The 22,183-nt window shown below is 42.3% G+C and overlaps 1 protein-coding gene across 1 annotated transcript in view; it reads right to left on the bottom strand.

The window, feature by feature from the left end:
* ZSWIM6 (zinc finger SWIM-type containing 6) overlaps positions 1-22,183 on the bottom strand; it is a 185,874-nt gene that overhangs the window by 28,819 nt on the left and 134,872 nt on the right. Inside the window, exons 5-7 of the mRNA XM_082260031.1 lie at positions 7,790-7,969; positions 3,245-3,421; positions 2,889-3,035 (exon numbers count right to left, since the gene is read on the bottom strand). Of these exons, the coding sequence (XP_082116157.1) occupies positions 2,889-3,035; positions 3,245-3,421; positions 7,790-7,969 (504 nt within the window). The remainder of the gene's footprint in view (positions 1-2,888; positions 3,036-3,244; positions 3,422-7,789; positions 7,970-22,183) is intronic.

Below are 22,183 nucleotides of genomic sequence, written 5' to 3'. Positions count from 1 at the left end.
GAGAGCTCTACATCTACATAGAAACAATAGAAACCCAGTAGGGGTTTACAAATCCTTAATGTCCAAAACTTAAAAGCTTTAGCTGATATTGGGCGTGAAAATATTGTTCTAGTATTTTATGTCTACATTGTTGTGACAGACATTTGACCAGAAGCTCTTTGACAGCAGGAACCAATTACAATAATTTAATCTACTCGCCAAAGTGATGTCAAAAATCTATAGGCCAATGTATTAAATATTCTGCAATGGAAATCAAATGTATCTATTTACCTACTTCTCACACACACATACAAACTACATTTTTGCAGTCTGACTATGCACACATCTACACAGGTGAATATACATACGGACACAAAAAATTACAGATATTCTACATATACTAGTAAAAGGCCAGCTTCACACACAGCTATACTTTACCATCACACACGGATCAGCAGCATTTCAGACAGAATATATATATATAGAATGAATCTGATGCTTTGCCCTTGTATTACTGGCTGGAGTCCAGTTACATGTAAAATGTTTTAAGACATTATTGATGGGCATAAATAAAACATAACCTTCTGGTGCATCTGAATATTTATTGGATTAATAACAGCCCGTTATGGTGCAATTTTATGGCATTTGAACGAGGCAGGAAGGTTTAGGGAATATTAAGCTGCGCATTCTCCTTATTAAACCTTCCCTCCTATTTGAAGTGGACACACAGCGAGCGCATTTGTAGTGTTCAAAGTGGCTCATGTAGCTGCGAGTCAAAGGAAGAAATATTTCCGGAGTCGTGATCTGTATTATTTATATGATCTGCAGAGAGCTACATTCATATCCAAGCAATTGAATTACCGGCTTTGGAAAGGGATTAACCCTCTCACGACTAGTTCTATAACCTGAATTTTACAGCACATGCATCCCTTTATTCTTCAGCTCCGCAATACTAGCTTAGCAACGGCGCACAATTGGGTCTTTAGCACCAATTTACATTTAGATACTAATTCAGAAAATACAAGCAGTATATGTATCCCACATTTCTAAATTATGTCTGAAACTAGTAAATCTGGCGTTTTCCTGTTTGATATATATATAAGAAAATATACACACACACACTAATTTGATTTCCCTATTTTTTTTTCCTATTTGATTTTCCTTTTTTTTTTAGTGAATATCATGTTGAAAATCTTGCATCTATGTAAAGGGTGAATCCATTTGTGTTTATATAGACATCTTCTAAAATGTATTACCAATAGGTAACTTGTTTGTATAATTTCCAAATCTATCTCTATACACACACAATATTACCATATTATACATACACAATATATATATATATATATATATATATATATATATATATATATATATATATATATATATATATATATACATATACACATATGCACCACCACTGCCTCCAGATGTATCTCTTCAATTAAGCTGGCCATACATTATACACTTTCCTTCTACAATATTCCTTTCGATTTACCAAAACCGTATAATATGAGGTCACACCTAAACACTTTCCATTTGTATGCAGTCAGACAAACCAACATAGTTGAAGGTAAATCCAAAGGAATGTGAATAGGAAAATTGTATAATGTATGGCCAGCCTTAGTCTCTAAATTTCGCTATTTAGGAATTGAAATTCAATCACCCCTGGATTCATACATTGATAATATTTACCCTCTTACAGAGGAGATTAAAAGACTGCCTAGGTACAATGTCTAAGCTACCCCTAAAAATAATGGGTAGGGTAAATCTATTCAAAATTATTTCTTGCCACACTTTTTATATGTTTTATTGAATGTCCCTGTCTATATCGGAAAGAAAATATTTTCTGAAATTAATACAGGAATATCCTCCTTTCTTTAAAGGACCTAATCCCCCTAGAATCTCTCTGGAAACACTACAACTTCCAATGCATGGAGGTGGGTTGGTGGTCCAGTAATCTGCAATGCTATTATCTCCCAGCACAGCAGACTTGTATACATCCAAACCTGAATGCTGCTGCTGGGACTATGCAAGCTACACTCATGCAATTGTTTGAGGCCCAGAGTAACTTCCTCTATAGAAATTTCAAATCTGTAGTCGTAAATTAAAAGACCACCTCCCTAGCAGTTTTCAGATTGCACCCTTGTGGCATAACCTGTGTGCGGCAGAATTCTATAATTTATCCAATGTGAGCAGATGGGCAAGTCACGATCCTAAATATGCCCATCAACTCTTCCCTAATCGTACCTTTAAAACATTCCACATCATTAAGGAAGAATTTGGGGTTCTGGGTATATATCTATTTCCATCTATGCAATTGCGCCATGCGGCTGCCAATCTAGATTGAGGAATGTGTCCTTACAAACAACCAAGATTTAGAATCTTTTGATTAAGAAAGATCACTACTCCAAACTTGTCGATAACGTTTGGCTCTATTATTCTCGTTAAGGATGGAGAAAATAAGGCCCAACGGCAAACCGATGTTCCCTCAATGGATGACGATATTTGAAGAGGTCAACTAAAAAAAAAAGCGTATGGCCAGCTTTAGGCGCTGCTTGCTGCTTCATCCTTTGCAACAGCTCCTAGGCTCTGGAATTCTACATCTGTTCCAGCCCTGTTTTTTAGAGCAGATCACTAAAATTTATAATTCAGCAGCTTGAATGTCATAGCTGTAGGTTTGGAAAGAACAGCACAAATCAAAGGGGTGTGCAAACCAGAGAAAGTGGCTGGGAGCTGTGCTGCATGTGTCACCCAGAGCAAGCAAAGTACGATTAGTTGTGTACGAATTTAATAAAATGCAGTGTCTTTATTATTTGATCCGGTCACCAATTTGGATTTTAACCTGACCTGCAGATTTCTCCACAAATACCCATCTGCTGTGTTACCTATTCTTACTTCTTTCCTACCTTTCTTCTGCAGTCGGAACATATCCATTCTTTTCTGCTGCTGCCTTCTCAGAGTGTTGACAATGGCTATTGCTAGTCGGAGGGCCTCCCGTGGGTAGCCATGTGACCTTAGTGCGTCCACCCGCGCACAAGCAGTAGGGACATGCTCTGAAGGGAAACAGAAAGCATTAGTGTGGCGTCTTGTCCAAACCATTTCAAGCATTAGTGCAGAATTTCCAAAGGCCTAGCAGGAGAACAACATCAGCCTTGTAGCCAAGCATTTCATCTACCCACCACAAATGCTTCATTTATAATTCCATACAAATGAGAACAAAGCAGCAAGTCACAGAATGAGCCTTTCTGGCTTCACAACCTACCATGCCAGAGGGGCCACCCACGGGAGTCAAAGAGTGAGTTTTCAGTGTCGTCATGGTAACAGTAGTTGGTGTAAAGGTCGCTGCTGATAATGTACTGTAAGTGGCTATCTTGCCAGTGGAGATCGCATGCCTCGATGGCTCGTGTGAACACTGTTCGGTGAGGCCGATGGGAGGAATCTGAAGGCAAGAAAAAGGCACAGTTCATATACTTACACAATAGCTGTCATATTTCAGATACTGCTTAAAGCAGTTGTATATCGCTGGACATTTCCCCCCCCCCCCCCCCCCGTGCAAGGTAAAGTCATATTTTGTGAAATTTCCCTTAAAACAAAAGTGTGTCAGCGCTGCAGGGGCTCCCATCTCCACCTGTCTTTCTTACGGGTTCACAGACTCCGGCTCTGACTGGCCGGAGCCACGATGACATCACTCCCACGCATACGCATGGGACCCGCTGTTCATGGCACAGGTGCCCGTTCCTTCAGAGCGCATGCGCCAGTGAGGTCATTGGCTGCATGTAATGTAAATATTTCCTAAACGGTGCATGTTTAGGAGATATTTACACTACCTATATAGGCAAACCTTATTCTAGGCTTACCTCTAGGTAAAAGGTATGTTTGGAAGTTTACTTCCTCTTTAAGGGTTAGTCCACTCCCATCTAGCAGCTTCTTCTGTCTACCCTATTAGGGTGTAAGAAATGGCACCCTGATATTTTGTTTGAAACTCGGCTAACGGAGACCTCTGTGCTCGAGTTCACAGGTCTGCCCACTTGTAGTGGCATTTAGAGGGGTCCTAATGTGACGGTGGAACACCCTGAGGCCACTGAACAATTTTGGGAGCTATGAATGGGCAAAAAATGTATTGGTGTTAGTATAAGTTAGGAAGCCAGGGTGACCAGATTACACCTTCAACTGCATCATTACTTTTGGATGTGCAAAACCTTTACTAGCTACTTGTCCACCAGTGTGCATTTATTCACAATGCCTGCATTATTCTTGGCCTCCACTGCACTCACCAGGACACAAACATTTTGCAGCAGCTACAGAAACCCTCAATTATGAAGGGTGCTCAAAAAGTCACATCATCACCGCTGACCTGATGCTCAGTTGCTGTAGCTACTGATATTAGCCAATGTAGCAGCTGATGACCACGGTGCACCGTTGGATTTCCTGCACATTTACTGGAGCCACATACATATTACAAATAATGAGTCATTTGCTGCCGCCATGAACCTCTCTGCCTGTTAGCACAACAGGGGGCTCGCTACACAAAACAGTTTGTACAATTGTATAAAAATTTAAAGGGAGACTACAGTCCTTAAAAATAAATATTACTGAAAACACATGGTAAGTTTTATGTGAAATAGATGTAGATGCGGTTTTCATATTCATGAACATGTGAACCATATTGTCTTTAGGATGCGTTACCACAGCGGCTAAGTCTGAAGCCGTGCGCATTCAAAAACTTTAGGGCTTGTTCACACTAGCTTTGGTTTCTGAAGACTGATCAATGCTTGGATTGCTCTTCAGTGAGCACTGGACAGACAATGAGTAGGCTTTGTATTGCCTCCTAGCTGCCCGCTTTAACCCCGTGAGGGGGTTCCAGCGAACTTCGACAATGTGCATTGTACGTGGTTGCAGGGTGCTTGCAAAACAACCTCATTCAGCACTATTTAAAGTAAAAGTAAAGACAAAATTTGAACTAACCCTACACCTCCTCGTGCCCACATTGTAAGCCTAATCTATGCAGCCATGTAAAGAATAGATTGCTATACATACCTATTTTGCAGCCGCTCCAGTCTATGGCTAAGCTGTCACCAGCAGCTTCCATGTAAAAGAGGTAGCGGATAACAGATGCCCCATAGTAACTATGGGTGACTTCACATACCAGGCATTTTCCAGCTGTTAAGGACGGCTTTCCCCTGCACACCGAGGGCGCCACTGGAGACTGAACTGGAGCGGCTTCAGAAAAGGGAAGTATAGCGATTTTTTATTTCACAGAGATAGATCGATTAGGCTTCGAATGTGGCTGAGAGTAGGTTTAGAGATAGTTAGGCTTTGCTTTTGCTTCCACTTTAGGCAACAGAAGGGATTACTTCTGCTTCGGCACGTGTACAATCCCAGCTGTTGCCTCTGCAGCTAACGGGGGTAGTGGTCTGGGCATGGTAAAAGCATGGTGCAAATGCAAGGTTTTACCACCCACAACCTTTTCACTCAAAATGTAAGGAGCTCCAATGATAGCCTTGTTACAAATAAGCAGAAAGGCCCAGAGACAAACATCTACCTGTCCTTTAACCCACTGCAAAAGATGGCAGACTGGTGTTATGACGGACACGTTACACATGCAAAGCTGGTTTCATTTTGTCAGGAACATCTCCGCATAGTAAGCAATTCTAATAGCTACGTCTACAAGTTTGTACCCTCTAAGGGAGAACCGATGATTGAATAAATAGGACTGCCCTCATATACATGTATAATTAATGCTTTTAAAACGTTATACATGTCTTCACATTTAAAAAATAAGTCACAGGATTATAAAACTTCCTGGGTTACAATGACTGCTGGGTATTAGGACACAATTGCCTATATATATATATATATATATATATATATATATATATATATATATATATATATATACATACATATACATATACATATATATATACACACACACACACACACACACACAATGTAATCACCCTCTGGAGTCTGGCTGCACCTCCAGCTTCACGGACCATATGGAGCTGCTAGTTGTCCTACAGACACGCAATGCCTCATAACAAAGCTTCTTTAAAAGGATAAGTTTACCTTTTGTACAGGTTACCATGTTAAATGTTCAGCTCAGCCCTGCACAGCAGCAGCAAACATTCACAGCCATTTGTAAATTAATAAACTATGAGGTTTTTTTTTTTATTGCAAAGTTTGCGTGAAAGGGTGTAGCAGTGTGCAGAGGGCTCATCCAGTATTTTTAGTGTTATGTGGTCACATGCCTTTAGCAAGTGGTAGATTATATGCATGGACAAGCTATTGGGATCTGAGCACAGCTATATCTTGTTGCTATTGTATTGCAGGTGAGTGGCCAGACCTAAACCGTGTAGCTCTCCCCCATTTTGTGTCTTTGCCCCAGGTTGGCATTGTGACCACAGTAGCATTTGCAGTGGCAAAGCAGAGCAGGACTGGCTAAAGAGGGATTACTTTGCTGCAGTTGGCCAGCTTAAACATGTCTTGCAATGAGTGTGAGCTAAATATCCCTATTTTTTAATTGCAAAGTTTGCTTGCAGTGTGCACAGGGCTCATCCAGTATTTTTTTGAACTAGGAGTCGGGTCTGCCACTGTGACAAAAACCTTCCCAGATCGCAAGGATAACTTGCCACAAATTTGTGGTGGTGTTGAATTATAAGTCTGTTAAACTACTGCACATTTTCACTGGCAGGTTGTACACTAAGGCCTCTTTAACACGGAGCGGTATTTCAATCCGCTCCAGCACTTTTCTTTTTTTTTTTTTTTATTTACGGACACGACGACACTTGTGTCATCTGGTCCGTATGTCCGCATATCATCCCATCCGTTTGTGGATGATATACGGACATAATGTATGTCTATGGGATTGCGGATGTCAGCGGATGACACCGCTGACATCCGATTTTGCGTCCTTTCCATTTTTTAAACGTAAGAAAAAAATAGGGTTCTGTTCCGTTCCAAAAAAAAAACGGAACAGAACTGAAAGGACACAAATCGGATGTCAGTGGATGTCAGTGCCACTGACATCCGCAATCCCATTGACATGCATTATGTCCGTATATCACCCGCAAATGGATGGGGTGATATACAGACATACAGAACGCCCGTGTGAAAGAGGCCTTACAGAAAACTTGAAGCACAAGTTCTAGTTGACACTTTTTCAATGTGTAGCAAATTTGCATGGCAAGTCTCTAGCAAGAGCAAAGTTACAATGGTGAGTCTACAACAAGAGCTCTGCAAGTCACAGTGACCCCTGTGGTGGGATGACTATATGCGCAACATAACTGAACCAGAACTTGCAGCAGACTTGCAGAATGTTTGCAAAGAAAGTTGATCTGGAGTCCTGCAATGCGGACTTGCTGCAATTGTGTAACAAACTTGTGAAGCCTGACAAGTCTAGCAATAGCTTAGTAAGTCATTCTCAAAATTGCAGCTCAATTTCTTGTTATCTGGGTTGTAGTTCTCAATGGACTGGAAGTGTGCTAATCAGCATGCTTGTAGTCCATTTATACTCCCTCAAGCTTTCAAACTAAAAGCCTATAAAGGTATGGGCAGAAAGCTGGAGGGAGTGTGGGAACCTGATATTCCACACACAGTCTGCTGATCATGGGTGCAATACTTTGCAGGCTCCTGTAAAAATAAATACATTATAATAAATGCATTTTTTTACCCTGAAAAAAATGTGCAGTTTTTTTTTTTTTTTGTTAAAAGGTGAACATATTGGTTATTGACTAAATGTAGGGTTAACTTGCATACAGTGCCTGGGGCAACAGCATCTCACAATGCACCCTTGTATTTTCCTCACCCTGGTTAGCATTTCCGGGCTGAGGCAAGGCATTGGTTAGGTTGGGGAGCTCACTGACGTGGTTGCCATCTTCCCAGGGACAGACATCCACACTGTTCCACTTCTTCAGCTGTTTCAGCCAGCTGGCTTTCTGCTCAGATTTGCAGTGGGGGTTTAAGACAATGCACATCCAAAGAGCACCTACAAGAGAAAGAGGAAAGGAGTAAGAAAAAAATCCAAGCTGAACAGATTTTTATTTAAAAACACATCTATAAAGACATTTGTGATCAGTTGATGTTGAATATTGAAATGCTTCAGATGTCAGAGGGCACTAAAGTGTCTTTGTAGTGAGGAAAACACAATCTGAGGTTCTATCAATCCCATACCTAAAGAATATGTTAACCCAACATTTCATATTCCGGAGGTGTCTGCTGTACCATGTACTACCGGTGTTAAAAATTGTCCTGTTCTTTTTACTGCTTCCTTTGTGTTCAATATCTGGTGGTCAGTTTTCTGGCTCTGCTGGGAGGGAGCAAAGACTGCCTGTCCTCCAATGATTCGATTTGTGCCGATACTCCCCCTTGCACAGCCATTCATTGCGAAGACCAGTGTTCTGCTGTTTCTCTACCCCAGGTCTCTTATACTTCCCCATTTATATATTTTTTTTAATAAACAGTATATATACACACACACACACACACACACACACACACACACAACCGTTCATTTCTATTTTAATCAGGAATAGGTTGTTTTACAAGGTAAGGGTTCACATATACTTTAGGACTTTTTCCTTTAATTTCACCCGCTGATCCTGCCAGTAAATTCGTTATTTTCCAACCTCCTTTAACAGATCAAGCTTTCCACCAAATGTGGTAGTGGTCTAAATCTACTACTTCATCCAACACTTTCCCAGCACACAAGTTGGTGATGCTGTTGTCCAATGGTGTCTACATTGCTCATCCATAGATACAGTGGAGGAGTGAGAATAGCCACCTTAAAGAGGAAGTAAACCCTCCTCTGCAACTTTTACCTATAGGTAAGCCTATATTAAGGCTTACCTATAGGTACTGTAAACATCTCCTAAACATGTACAGTTTAGGAGATATTTACTTTGCATGCAGCCAGTGACACTGGCGCATGCGCTCTGAAGGAACGGCCGATCGTGCCGTTCCTTCAGAGCCCCGTGCCATTACAGACGGCTCCCGCACGCATGCGTGGGAATGGCGCCATCGCGGCTCCAGCCAATCAGATGGCCGGATGCCGCAAATCCGGAAGAAGGGCGACAGAACATGCCGCCAATGGACAGGTAAGCGGTTGGCACTGCAGGGCTTCGTTCTTAGGCATTTCATAATAAGCTAGTATGCGATGCATACTAGCTCATTATGTGTTTTTCTTCCAGGTGTTCGTTTAAAAAAAAAAAAAAAAAAAAATGGAGGTTTACAACCTCTTTAAAGACAGAATGTGCCACTGGTTGGAAAAAAGAAAAAAAAGCCTAAAAAAACAAAAACCAATGCAGTCATCACAACCAAGGGCTGGTAAGCTGCAATATATGGATTACAATAAAAAAAAAACTTTTGTTTTGCGGTTTATTGCTCCTTTAAAACTGAATAAAACTAAAAAAGAAATCTGACAGGTAGGATTTTTTTAAAACAGAAATGACCCTATTGGTGCCTTCTGTCAAACTTCTCTTGCCTGTCAACATTTATTGAGCCATGCAAGATCCAAAAATACCTGCTGATCTAGCCAGAAATGCAGTGTCCTGTGAACTGAAAAAAAAAAAAAAAGTTCTTATGTAAACAACTAATCCCATGAGCCCCCATGTGATAGCGATGAACAAAGGCAGGAATTTTAGTAGTCCAGCCTGGGTGGCAGCCATGAGTAAAAACGTGTCCACCCAGGGACAAATAGTCCTACTCACAGGATTACCAGGTGGAAATAAGGGAAAAGAGAAACCAATGCAGCCACCACATATCCCTAGATTGGTGGGTTTCAATATATTACATTTTTGTTTTAGGTTTTGATGCACTTCAACTTTCACAATACACACAAATATACAATAGTTGTATAACTTGAAAAGTGTAAAACAAAGTATCTGAAGTTGGTTTAATAAAGCTTCTCCTGCCCCCAGCCCTTCCTCCCAGGCTTATGTTCATCTGTTCAGGATCCAGATAATGCTGATGGAGCCAGTTCCACGCATGTACAGTGAACTCTACATTTAATCCAATGAGAGTTTTACTTCACTGTCTGCATTCAGGGCAGCTCACGGCACGCCTGTTACATCAGGACAAGCAGGTGTGTCCAAATAAACTTGAATCCTCTGCTTGCACACATCACCTGTAGCCTAGAGATGCAAAGGAAGAATGGCCTGTTCATGGTATACAGATCTCTTCACCCATGTGAACCAGGCCCAAGATGAAATGCAGAGTGCATGTGCTGACCCAGCTCCCAAGTGGCTCAGCGGTCTTATCAAATATGTTGCTGGATCAGTTAGTAAGAATAAGGCTGCACCTGAGCGTGCCGCCATTATTGTCACATTTGTCGTGTGCCAGCATAGGGCAACCTATTTACGTGCGGAAAACGTGTCAAAGGAGCTCATGAACCTTTTTGGCACGGAGACAATTGCATTTTGTGGCACGACAAAATGTGGAACTGCTACCCACATTTCGGGTGCCACTAAGAAATAATGGCATGGCAAGCTCGCTGCGCACTTTGCCATATTTTTAGTGTGTTTCCAGAAAGGCAGACAGTTAGTAGCGTCTCTGGAACACTTAGGGGTTCATGGTTTTACACAGAGCAGCCCCCAATTCTCCTCTTGGGTCCCCCACCCAGTGCCCCCATAGCAAGCTGCTTTTTGGCTCCTTTTTTTGCTGGCTCTAAGCAAATTGGTCAAGCCCTGCATTAACCACTTAAGGACCAGGCCTTTTTCTGATATGTGTTTACAATAGTATTTTTTGCTAGAAAATTACTTAGAACCCACAAACATTTTATATATGACCCTAAAGAATAAAATTGCGGACGTTGCAATATTTTGTCACACTGTATTTGCGCAGCGGTGTTTCAAATTTTTTTTTTTTTTTTTTTTAGAAAAAATACACATTCATGAATTAAAAAAAAAAAGTTTAACAGTAAAGTTAGCCCAACTTTTTTGTATAATGTGAATGAGGATGTTACACCGAGAAAATCGATATCAAACATGTCATGCTTCTAAATTGCGCATGCTAGTGGAATGGCAACAAACTATGAACCCTAAGAAATTCCATAGGTGATGCTTTAAAAAAATTTACAGGTTACCTGTTCGAGTTACAGAGGTGCTAGAATTTTTGCTCTCACTCTAACAATTGCAACGATACTTCACATGTGTAGTTTGAAAACCGTTTACACGTATGCGTTCGTTCTGTGCGTGAGATCAGAGGGACGAGGCCCTTTATTTTTTCTTGTTCAATATACTTTTACTTTTTACACTGCCCTTGTAATAGCAATAAGCATGAAAGGTCTATTGTGAGATCTGGGGTCAAAAAGACCTCAGATCTCACATGTGGACTTAAAAGCAAAAAAAAAAAAAAGTAAATTTTACACATACTACCAAAATCAAAACCAAACAAAAAAAAACAAAAAAAAGCCCTTAAGTGCCGGTTCACACTGAAGCGGCACGACTTCGGGGGGCGACCTGTGAAGTTGCGTGCACCGCGACTTCGGCGCGACTTGCAGGGACTTCACATAATTGAAGTCTATGCAAGTCGCTCCGAGGACGCCCCAAAGTAGTACAGGACCCTTTTTCCAAGTCAGAGCGACTTGTGTCGCTCCTATTAGAATGGGTCCTGTACTACTCAAGTCCCGGCAGTGTGAATGGGCTCTCAAAGAGGTTGTACACCTCAGAATTTTTTATTTTTATTTTAAAACGAACACCTGAAAGACAAACACATAATGAGTTGGTATGCATCGCATACTAGCTAATTATGAAATACTTACCTTGGAACGAAGCCTTGCAGTGCCAACCGCTCACCTGTCTCATGGGTGACATGTTTGGTCGCCCTTCTTCCGGGTTTGCGGCATAAGGCCCTCTGATTGGCTGGAGCCACGATGATGCGCGCGGGAGCAGACAGTCACGGCACGAGCAGCTGTTCCTTCAGAGCGCATGCGCCAGTGATGTCACTGGCTGCATGCAAAGTAAATATCTCCTAAACGGTACATGTTTAGGAGATATTTACAGTACCTATAGGTAAGCCTTATTATAGGTTTACCTATAGGTACGAGTTGCAGAGGAGGGTTTACTTCCTCTTTAAGGCCTAGAAGCAGAAGTGACATCAGACTTCGCTCCGGTTCTCCAAGGGCATAGAGTAAAGTGGGGACCATCTTTCCCTCAATCGACTTCCTGCCCATCCCTCCAGCAGATCAGATTGTTTCGCCACTACCGACGTCTTCAGTAAGCAGGGAAAACAACCGGGAAGCAGCGAGAGGAGGGGGCACCTTTCCCGCTGCCCATAAAAGTGATCCGGTGGCAAATCTGCCGCCAGGACCACTTTTATATAAAAGAGAATCACCTGCTATATAAAAATATACCAGGGTTACGGCAGCTAGCTGCTGCCATAACCACGGTATAGAACGTCAAAGTATTGACATATATACAGTGGGCAGCTCGGAAGTGGTTATATACAGCGGGCAGCTCGGAAGTGGTTATATACAGCGGGCAGCTCGGAAGTGGTTATATACAGCGGGCAGCTCGGAAGTGGTTATATACAGTGGGCAGCTCGGAAGTGGTTATATACAGTGGGCAGCTCGGAAGTGGTTATATACAGTGGGCAGCTCGGAAGTGGTTATATACAGTGGGCAGCTCGGAAGTGGTTATATACAGTGGGCAGCTCGAAGTGGTTATATACAGTGGGCAGCTCGAAGTGGTTATATACAGTGGGCAGCTCGAAGTGGTTATATACAGTGGGCAGCTCGGAAGTGGTAAAAGTGCTAAAGCCTTGTTTTAACAAAAAAAAAAAGCCTAGATTCTCCTCTTTGCACGTCCCTCGCCGGTGCTCCTGGATCCTCCCCTCCTGCCGGGGTTGCCCCACAGCAAGCAGCTTGCTCTGGGGGCACCTAAGCAGGCATGCTCACGACCTGTGGCTCTGTGTGTCCATTCACACATGGAGTCACATTTCCGCCTGCCCTCTCCGTCCCCTGATTGGCTCACTGGCTGACTGACAGCAGCAGGAGTCATTAGCTCCCGCTGCTGCCAAAAGCCAATCAGGAGTGTGAATCCCTGGAGAGGCAAGACTCTAGTGGACATCGTTAGATCAAGATGGGGCTCAGGTATTTGGGGGGGGGATCTGGGGGGCTCCTGCACACAGGTTTTTTACCTTTATGCATAGGATGCATGAGGGTAAAAAAACCTTGTGCCTTTATAACCATTAAATGCACTTCAGACAAAAGTTACAAAATGCATAGAAACCAATTTTACTTGGTTTGTAAGCTTTTCTAAATCTAGCAATACAAAGACAAAAAATAATAATAGAGAAGCATATTCGTAATTATCATGCCGGCTAGCTAAAGCTGCCAGGATAGAAACTGAATAAATTATTTCAGACACACCTGAAGCAAAACAAAAGACAAATTATTATTCAGCGTCTCATTTACAGACCACAAGTCAGTCTCCCATCATTCATCAAGGCTTCAGCTGCTCTAATGGCACCAGACTCCTCTTTATTGTCATTATTTCAGCAATTAGGTTAAGCAAGAAATTTGTTTAACATTCTTTTTTTTCCCTTTTGAAGATCTTCAAAAGAAATCTAATTTGTGCTGACATTTCACACATACCATGCTAGCAATCTGCATCCCTGACACTGCATAACGGGTGCGTCTGAACGCATCAAGGTCTGAAACAAGCCAATTTTCACATGGAGAGATTTTTTAATCAGCTGTCTCTTCACTGACGTGAACCCTGACAGCGGCGTGAAGACGTCTGAAAGTGCTATTCAGCCACACTTCATTTGCTCATTAAAGGATGCGTTTTGCACACTTGAGGACATGTGCTCAATGGGCTGAACAATCTGCTGGAGCGTTGGATTCGCAGAGAATCTGCAGAACAGGCATTCTGAAGAAGTGCATGACAGAGGAGCATCCCTGCCCCCTTCATAAGCTCACACAATGCCGACCAATGAGCCGCCTGCGAACATGGCGTAAAATAATTGAAAGGCGGCTGGAATGCTGAAAGAGACCTTGAACCACTATTGTGGCACAGAGTAACCGGAGTGAAATCCAGGCCCACTACGTTCTTTGGAGGTCATGAATACTGCGCACGGTGTGGACAACTAGCAATTACATTCAGCGGTCATGCGTGACATCACAATTCATCCAAACCAGTGTGCTGATGAGGACGGGTAAGGACATGCTCTGCATGGAAGATTGAGCAGAGATGCAGTAAGGAAAGGTACTTGGAACTCTTCACAGGCTAATCTGTTGGGAGCCAAAAATCTGAAACCCCACGTTGACCTTGGTCAGTGAAATGGGATCCAGAACTAGTACTGCAACACAGGCAAGAGTTTAATGCAGAGAATAAAATGAAAAAATCTGTGCTCCGTTTTGAAGAAATCCAAAAGCGGCAGCCAACGCTATAGCCCAATACCAGATACATAAATATACAAGCTACAAACTGTGCTCTAAAAAAATAAATCTAGCACAAAAAAAATACCAGCTGGTGCAAACAAGTGAAAACTTGAGGCCAAAATGCTCAGAGGACACCGCAATCAAAATATATATGCACTGATCACACACAAATATAGATTTTATTACAGAAATATAATATATATATATATATATATACACACACATACATACACATATATACATATACACACACATTCTGTCTGTGGCCTCTTCGGTGACATCGGAGTCCCACAATGCACTGCACCGGCCCCGCTCGTCCCTTCGGGTGCAAGCGTGGCATCCCTGCACAGCTTCTGGCGCAATATCAAGGTAAGTGACCAAAAAAAAATTGGGAGCATCCATTTCTTTTTCAGGTGGCCCTTAGCAAGCGGATGGCCCAAGATCGAAAGCAAGCGGATGGCCCAAGATCGATTTTTTTCAATTTTGAGGCCGGAACTCCGCTTTAACTGACAGGAGTGGCACCTGGTGTGCTCACCTGCTGCTGTAGCCCCTCTGCTTTAAGGTTCAATGTGTTCTGTGTTCAAAGATGGTATTCTGCATATCTTGGTTGTAATGGGTGGTTATTTGAGTTACTGTTGCCTGTCATCTCGAACCAGTCTGCCCATTTTTTCTATGACAACAAGTTATTTTCATCCACACAACTGCCGCTCACTGGATATTTTCTCTTTTTTTTTTGGACCACTCTCTGTAAACCTTAGAATTGGTTGCGTGTGAAAATCCCAGGAGATCAACAGTTTTTGAAATACTCAGATAAGCCTGTCTGGCACGAACAACCATGCCACGTTCAGTTACTTAAATCCCCTTTCTTCCCCATTCTGATGCTAAAGCCCCATACACACGTACCGATCGTCGGCCGAACGATCGGCCGTCTTTTGTCCAGGGCTGTCGTGTCTGTTGAAAACTGCAAAAGACTGCACACGAATTTTGTCGGCCAACAACAGCCGACTGCAGAAGTGATGTCATGTGATGGTTAACTTTCCTTGTCTTTTTTCTTTTCTGAGCATGCCCAGTCTTGCTAATCTGCTGTCTGACGGCCGAAATCTGTACTCACTGGCGAACAATCGGCCGTTCTGGTGTTGGCCAACAAAAATTTTAATGCCTGCACGACAGATTCTGTTCGGCCGAAAATGCGCTGTAAAGCGCTTGAAATACACTACTAAAACGCTTTAAAAATGCTTGTAAAAAGCTGCCAAAGCTTTTAAAAAAAAAAAATGCCTGAAAAAAACATCAATAAAGCGCTACGCTCTGGTGTGAATGGAGCCTTACAGCCAAGGAAGCTGCTTCTGTTAGATCTGCAACTGCCATTGTACTGCACATGTCCGGTATGGAACCAGCCATTAAATGGTTTGACACTTAGGTTGAGGACAAAAAAAGTTAGTTAGCAATCCCAGCATTCCAGTAATGTATTTTTTGAAACTTCAACTGACAGATTTGGTTTGGCTTTATGATGTAGCCTGCTATTCAGGGGCTCTGGGCTTCAGCAAGAAGAAACCAGAGCAATGCTGGAACCAATTTACAGCACACACTCATTTTGGTAGCATAACTATTAATGTAGAATGTATGTTTTTGGCTAAAGAACATTTTTTTTTATCAAGTTATGAGTAAAGTTCTGCTTTAACTAGCAAAGTTCTTTTTTCTATTACTTTTTTTGTTTGTAACCCTAAAATTATCTATCTATCTATCTATCTATCTATCTATCTATCTATCTATCTAATGTTCCTTTAAAGCATGATAAACAGCACAGTGCTTATGCTGTGTAATTTGCTTTGCCTGGCTGATCCTGCCTGTTCCTGTGTCCCCCCGTCTCTGCTGACCACACTAATCAGGACTCCCGATCTATGATACAGTGGTCAGCATAAGTGCTTCTGTCATCATGCTGTGTCCTCTATGCTGTCTTTCCCTCTCCCCCTTCCTCCCTGCCTGCCACTTCTGATGCCTGTGCGTGAGAGTGATCCCCTCCTTGCCCCTCCCCTCCTACTGATCTTCACTGTCACTTTAAATACCTTTTAAAAGTAGCTTGCATCCCCTCTGTTTTATCAGGATCTAAACAACTAGATGTCCATTTTTTTTTTTAAAACTCCAATAGTAAATGCCTTATCGCACAGCAGTCAAATGACCTTCCTCTGCTGGCCTGTCAGAGGGTTATCTCAGCTCCTCCCTCCGCATTCCTTACATAGGGGAAACCGAGCAGAGGAATGTCACTGACATCAAGTTATTGCTGTGAGATAAGGTACTTACAATCAGAATAAAAAAAAAATAAAATAAAAATGGGCACATAGTGCTGTTTATCTTGATTAAACAGAGGGGATGTCAGTTTTTTATCATCCTGACTTTACAACCACTTTAAGCCAGCCATACATTCATCGAAAATCCAGCTGGTTCAGCAGGGAGCAGCCAAACTTTGATCCACTTATGGACAAGATAGTTGTACAGAAGTCAATCTACCAATTGACTGATTGAAGACTTTAAATGGCAGATTCAGCCATTATGCAGGCTTACAAAAATGAACCACATTATTTGTATTCACATCAGTCCTATCGGCACTGACTAATGAACCTTCCACAAGCCATACACTTAAGCTAATGCATTTATATCATGATAACATTTTCCACAGTGTACACCCAACCTATCACTTCTGCAATCTGATAAAAGCCAATTAACATCTTGCTAGGTTTCTGAATTATGGGGAACACCTACAAGAAATCTACACAAACGCAGAGAGAACTTATAAACTCCATGCAGATCATGTGACTGGTGGAAACCAATCCTAGACCCCAGTACTGCAAGGCCACCAAGTCACCATGCCAATAGCACTGCCATCAGAAGTTTTAGTGTACAGTGCATCTGGAATGTATTCACAGTGCTTCACTTTTTCCACATTTTGTTATGCAACAGCCTTATTCCAAACTGGATTAAATTCATTATTTTCCTCAAAATTCTACAAATACCCCATAATGACAACATGAAAGAAGTTGGTTTGGAAAACCTTGTCATGATGTAGAATTTTGAGGAAAATGAATTTAATCCATTTTGGAATAAGGCTGCAACATAACAAAATGTGGAAAAAGTGAAGCGCTGTGAATACTTTCCGGATGCACTGTACATCAACGGAGAATGAACAGGACGGGCAAAAGTACATTCAGTCATAACATTATGACCACTGACGGGTAAAGTGAATAACGTTGATTATCTTGTGACAATGGCATCTGAAAGTGGGTGGGATATATTAGGCAGCAAGTGAACATGTTGTTGCTGAAGTTGGTGTTGAAAGCAGAAAAAATTGGCAAGAACAGGCATTTGAGAAACTTTGACAAAGGCCAAATTGTAACGTCTTCACGACTGGGTTAGAGGAACTCCAAAACTGCAGCTCTTGTGGGATGTTCCCAGTCTGCGGTGGTCAAGACCGACCAAAAGTGGACCAAGGAAGGTAAACCGGTGAACCCGCGACAGGGTCATGGGTGGCCAAGGCTCATTGATGCATGAGGATGGAGAGAAGGATGGCCCATGTAGTCTGATCAAATAGAAGAGCTACTGGAGCTCAAATTGCTGAAAAAGTTAAAAGCAGAACTTTACCCATAAAAAGTTAAGAAAATACTGTTCTTTAGCAAGGACCATACATCCCACATTAATAAATATGCTGCCAACATTAGAGTGTGCTGTGAATTGCTTCCAGCATTGCTCCTGTTTCTTCTTACTGGAAGCTGCCATTTTGAGGAAGCCCAGAGTAAATCATAAAGCGGAACTAAACCCATCGATTTAACAGTTTCAAAAAACAGTTGCATTCCTGGAAAGCCAAGATTGGTAACTTTCACATTTGATTGTGTCCTCAACCAAACTGTCTAACCATCTAATGGCTGGTGTCATAATAGATCACATGTGCAGCACCATGGCAGTTGCAGATCAAACAGAAGCAACTTCTTTGGCTGTAAAGAATAGGGGGGTTTAATTCTGCTTTAAAGCGGAAGTAAACCTATCGATTTAAGAGTTTCAAAACACAGCTACATTTCCGGCATGTGCCGGAAATAGAACCGTCACATTGGTTGTGCTCTCAACCAAACTGTCAAACCATCCAATGGCTGGTGTCATAACTGATATCACGTGCAGCATCATGGCAGATGGCATCTTCCTTGGCTGAAAATGATAGGATGGTTTACTTCCACTTTAAGGCTGTCAGCAGATCGGCCTCTACAAACTTGGCAGTGACTGAAAATGCCTAAAATGGGAAAGCAACTGAGCATGTGCAGATCAGGGTGAGAATGTATAACTGGATTTTAAACAGTATAGGCATCTATTTTTAATGTTTTACATATCTATACCTGCAAAAGGGGCCATCCTGAAGTGATTTAGCAGGACTAAATTTTGTGACTTAAGTTCCACTTTAATGCAGATTCCAATAGAAAAGTGCCAGAATGCACAGTGCATTGCAGTTTGTAGTGTATGGGGCTGTGTAACAGCAAACCGGTCAGGGTGCCCATGCTGACTCAGTCCACAGCCAAAAGTGCAGACAATGGACACGTGAGCATCAGAACAATGGAAGAAGGGGGTCTTCGAGGTGTTAAGTTGGCCTCCAAATTCTCCAGGTCTCATTCCAATCGAGCATCTGTAGGATATGCTGGTAGAAACAAGTCAGATTCAGAGAAGCCCCATCTTTTACATGATGTCTGCTATTGACCGCTTGGAGCCAGATACCACAACATTCTTTTAGAGGTCTAGTGGAGACCATGCCTTGATGAGCAAAGGTTGCTGTGATGGCAAAAAGGGGACCTTTTCAATATTAGGTGGTTGGTCATAATGTTATGGCTGATCGGTGTATATGGCCAGATTTTCAAATATCCTAGAATAGATGACCATTATGCCCCTATTTCTAAAAGCAGATGCTGGTGACCGCAGTTCTGGATACCCCAAAATATATCATTGTAACACAATACAGGCATACCCCGCTTTAAGTACACTCACTTTACATACACTCGCGAGTAAGGACACAGCTTGTTCAGCTTGGCATGACACTACTCCCGGTTTTTAACATTGGCGTCTATAAGAAATCTTGGTCAGCTTGACATGGCACTGCTCCCAAACCATAAGTGACAGGGATACCAAACTTAGGGAGCACCGAGAGGGGACCCAGGACTACAACATATCCTTTTTGTGGCCGGACAGCTTGCCTAGATAATCTACCATGTTATAGTCCTAGATCCCCTTAACATGCTCCCCAAGTTTGGTGTCCTTGTCACTTATGGTTTGGGAGCAATGCCATGTCAACCTGGCCAAGATTTCCTATGGAGCTAGGGTATTTACATGCATTGAGAAATGAAAAAAGGTATTGCTTCACTTTAAGTACATTTTCGTTTTACATACATGCTCTGGTCCCATTGTGTAATTAAAAGTGGGGTATGCCGTATTTGTTTCATTCTTTTCCCTGCTGAAAACAAACACTGTAAGACAATGTGCAATGTGCCCCCCATCATTTTTCATTCCCATGCACCGGCCTAGGATGAGCCATCGAGATCACATTTCATGAACATAGGAAAGCAAACAAAAGAGGGTTTAGAAAGTAATTAAAAAAAAATATGCATCTGGACACATCAGCATCACACCACTGTAGAGCTCTACAGCAAATCTCAATTTCCAAATGGGACTCCTCAGATTGCAGGCCAATTCCTGAAACACGAACCAATTTGACACAAGCTTCTTTGTTAAACAAATCACTGAAGGCTGGCTTTTAAGGATTTCAAGACATCCATGCAAGTGGGAAGCTTTTGAAGAGTTCTCATTTATGCCATTGAAAAGAACCCAGCAAGAAAAAGGAAAAAGAAAAAAAAAATCATATTTGAGATAAGAGGAACGGTCGATGTGAGGATGATTTGATGGCAATGACATTCCTGGGCGACATCCTCCGCCACATGCACTCCTTCTGTTGTGCTGTAGCCAGCTCATCACTGAACTCTCCCGGGAAAGCAGCTAATAAAAGACTTTACCCTACACCGACTCTCCAAACATATGTGGAGGATAGACCACTGCCAATCACATCTTCCCCCAATTACATTTTCATAGTCACACACAATTCCAGAGAAGCCACTTCAGAGGAAAGCTGATAAAAAACAGCAAGCTCTTCTCTAAACCCGTTGATCGCCGAGCAATATTCCAAGTCAACAGTCGTCCCTTCTTAAGCCAAAAATCCTCCTTTATATTGGTTTGAAGGATGCAATAAGGAGGAATAAATGAAAACACACTGAGGCACGTCACAGCAAAGACATCTTTAGCCTTTGTTAGATCAGAAAGAGGCTGTTCATGGCCCTGTACTTGGCCGAGGAAATGGGAGACAGAGCATTCTCTGATCGCTCAAAGCACGCCAGGGATCACCCTCAAATTTAGATTCTGTCATTGATTAAAGAAAAATATTCTTAGAAAAAAAAAAATAATAAGCCGGCTACGTATGCAACTTGAACTAAACTCACTGTATCAACCTTTGTTTTATTCCTCTCCTCCCCTCCTACCTCTTAGGGCCCTTTCACACGGGCGTTCCACATGTCCGTAAATCATCCTTTTTTTTTGCGGATGATATACGGACATAATGTATGTCAATGGCATCCGATTTTCTTCCTTTCAGTTCTGTTCCGTTTTTTAGAACGGAACAGAACCCTATCTTTGTTCCGTTTAAAGAACGGAACGGATGCAAAATCGGATGTCAGCGGTGTCATCCGCAATGCCCATAGACATGCATTATGTCCGTATATCATCCGCAAGCGGATGGGATGATATGCGGAGTGTCATCCGCTCCGTGAAAAAAAAAAAAAAAAAAAGTGCCGGAGCGGATCGCAATGCGGTCTGCTCCGTGTGAAAGAGCCCTTACACAATTTGCTAAGAGAGGATCCTCATTTGTAATTTTCAGATATTTTTTGTGCTGCAAGGAAGCGCTTCCTTGTTCCCAGCCTCAGCCAGGCACCGCCACCTCCTGGGATGGATACATCACAGCTATCTAGAGGCATTGTGGTATTAGGCGGCAACTGTGCAGCACATCTGTACATGAGCAGTGAATTTCTGTGCATGTGCACAAACGCAGCAGGGTGGTATAGTGGCAATCTGCCAGAAGCTGACAGCGTTTGTGTGCACGTGAAGAAATCCGCCATGCCTGTACAGATGTGCCGCCAGTTTCTGAATACCTGAAAGACTCCAGTGGCACATATGTGCCTGTGCCGGAGTTTTTAAAATGGTGGAGTGGAAGGAGGCCATTTATCCAGCGTATAACAAAGATAATGATCAGCGCAGATTCTTATCCACCTAATCTAATATGTCCTCCAGAGACAAAATGAGTGTCAAATCAGATGTTAGCACACACAAAAAATATGTACAGCAGTTTATGGATGGTTTATTCCATTTAGCCAGCGGTTTAGTACGGCTTTAAATAAAAACACTAACACTGTTCAAATATTAACAACTGAACAGCTGCATTATTTAAAAGTGGATGCAAACTCAAACTGAACAATATGCACTCCAGCAATGGTCGCCAGGCATTTGATGGTGACGGTGGACCAAGCCTGTGCAATGCGTGTTGCAATAGCTGCTTGAACTCTCCAACAAAAGCCTAAGGCAGGCCATAGATGACACGGTGCAGGGAAGAAAATCACCCGATTCCCCCATCATCATTGACTATGGAGCTATTGTGTTCTCCCGGCGGGGGAGCTGTCCCTGCCAGAGCACAATTATTACCGCTAGGGGCACAATGGTGTAGTGGTTAGCACTTTCACCTAGCAGCAAGAGGGT

This window comes from Pelophylax lessonae (genome assembly GCF_965119305.1).
Source record: "Pelophylax lessonae genome assembly, chromosome: 1".
Taxonomy (NCBI): domain Eukaryota; kingdom Metazoa; phylum Chordata; class Amphibia; order Anura; family Ranidae; genus Pelophylax; species Pelophylax lessonae.
The sequence above is the reverse complement of the archived record's forward strand: the minus strand, read 5'-3'. Positions and strand labels throughout refer to the sequence as shown.